Below are 2,517 nucleotides of genomic sequence, written 5' to 3' on the forward strand. Positions count from 1 at the left end.
GATATGTAAAACTTTCCAAAAATTTAGCACATAAATACATATGCATGCATCTAGACATAAAAACGCATCCATAAAACGAACATACAAATCTGCGCATACACTAACACCAAATACTGCACACACACACACACACATATGCACAAATACCTAGATGATGTTGATAAAAGTTCCAATGAAGGAGCCTTGAATCTATGTTAGAGTCCGGCTCTTTCTCTATGGACAAGAAATACAGAAATGAAACTGACTGATAACATACATACATACATACATACATACATACATACATACATACATACATACATACATACACTCACACATATTTATACTATATTTGGGAAATACACTTACTTTAAGGTTTGGCGGTGTGACTACAACCAATTGCATCATATCATATTTTACAGACACTCGAACTCCAACGCCGGAACTGGTTAGAATAGTGAAATTGTCTTGTTTACCTTTGCGACTATTATCAATAATTGCTACGTCTGAAAACAATTGAAATTGAAAAATATTTGTAGTGGTGTAAAGACTTACAAAGCTGCAAAATAAAAAATTTTAAAAAAGTAAGAAAAGATTAATTATCAGTTATTATTAATGCAATACTTTGGGGAAATGTTAAAGATAATGCACTTTATATTTTTATGAAAATACTTTTATTGTTCTTGATTCATAATGCTTTTGCTATGACGGCCGTGGACTTTCGCTGAGTAAATCTTTCATCTATTAAGCCACCACCAACATCAACAATAACATCATCATCATCATCATCATCATCATCATCATCATCATCATCATTATCATCATCATCTTAGTGTTACCATTATTTTCGTCTTTTCCTTTATAATTATTATTGTTTTAGCCTTCAGTAAATGGTTGCTGTTGAGCAACAGTTAAGTCCCAACTTTTATTGAAAAGACAGTTTTCTGCACTAATGCATCGAAAACACCAGGGAATGTATGAATATCACCAGAATGTATTTCCCTTACCCAAAAAACCATGGTTTTGTATCTATATGAACATTCAGTTTGTTACGATACTCTCTTGGGGTTGTCCTCTTATAGGAGAGGTTGATAAGTACTCTAAAATTATATGCTTCAGGGACAGTAATTCGATATTTCAAGACTATAAAAGATCTGGGATATGGATACCACAGAACTTAAAGTTTTGGACAAGTTTCACAAAAGGAAACAGGTATAATCCTGAAGCTGCAGAAGTTATTCTAATCCATAATGAATTCTTTGGGTCTGTTTATACAAAGATTGTTTTTGCACCTCATGTCACCAACAACTGTTGTATGAAACATAGATCTTCGTGTTTTCAGTGAAGGACAATCAAGTTGTGTAACGTCTATAGCTTTGCGGAATTGCGTCTAATGTGAATTCGTGACTGTCTCGTAAGTAGAAATCCCCGACACTTTAGCTGCACACACCAGCCATCACTAACAAGAGCTTCATCAGACATAGAATACTATAGTTTTAAAGGTAAAAAGTATTTAGCAACTTTAGTCAAGTAGTTATAACCGAGAATTGAAAGTGGGCTTCGTGGTAGCTTCCTTCATAGGGTGGTCATTTTTACGGTAATGCATACAACTACTGTCTTCAATTTAATAAGTACACTACATTAAATTGATGTTGCATGTTGGCACTCCGTCACTTACGACGTCGAGGGTTCCAGTTGATCCGATCAACGGAACAGCCTGCTCGTGAAATTAACGTGCAAGTGGCTGAGCACTCCACAGACACGTGTACCCTTCTCGGGGAGATTCAGCGTGACACAGTGTGACAAGGCTGACTCTTTGAAATACAGGTACAACAGAAACAGGAAGAAAGAGTGAGAGAAAGTTGTGGTGAAAGAGTACAGCAGGGTTCGCCACCATCCCCTGCCGGAGCCTCGTGGGGCTTTAGGTGTTTTCGCTCAATAAACACTCACAACGCCCGGTCTGGGAATCGAAACCGCGATCCTATGATTGCGAGTCCGCTGCCCTAACCACTATACAGTAAATATACACAGTCGCGTGAAACTGTAGATTAATTAAAACATACGATATCACATGCAATGACATCACATGTAAGTTATCATGTAAGAAGCTACATGAGAAAGATTCTGTTTAAGAAACACACAAGTATTTTCACACGAAAGAGTAAATCGATGCAGATGTCTATATGTCACATCAAGAATGCCACAGTTAATGAGCATTAGAATATTCTTTTACTTTTATTTTATTCTTTTAGTTAATTCAGTCATTTGATTGCGGCCTTGGTGGAGCATCGCCTTAAACGGTTTTTTTAGTCGAAGAAATCGGCCCCAGGACTTATTCTTTGTAAGCCTAGTACTTATTCTATCTCCTTTTGCCGAACCCACCGCTAATTTACAGGGACGTAAACACACCAACATCAGTTGTCAAGCGATGGAGGGGGGACAAACACAGACACAAAGACACACTCACATAAATACATACATACATACACACACACACACACACACACACACACACACACACACACACACACACACACA

The 2,517-nt window shown here is 37.2% G+C and overlaps 1 protein-coding gene across 1 annotated transcript in view; it reads right to left on the reverse strand.

Moving 5' to 3' along the window:
* The window catches only part of LOC106880316 (sushi domain-containing protein 2), a 25,307-nt gene that overhangs the window by 19,490 nt on the left and 3,300 nt on the right, over positions 1 to 2,517 (reverse strand). Inside the window, exon 2 of the mRNA XM_014930196.2 lies at positions 349 to 485. Coding sequence (XP_014785682.2) covers positions 349 to 485 — 137 coding nt within the window. The remainder of the gene's footprint in view (positions 1 to 348; positions 486 to 2,517) is intronic.

Source organism: Octopus bimaculoides, chromosome 13, assembly GCF_001194135.2.
Source record: "Octopus bimaculoides isolate UCB-OBI-ISO-001 chromosome 13, ASM119413v2, whole genome shotgun sequence".
Classification (NCBI taxonomy): domain Eukaryota; kingdom Metazoa; phylum Mollusca; class Cephalopoda; order Octopoda; family Octopodidae; genus Octopus; species Octopus bimaculoides.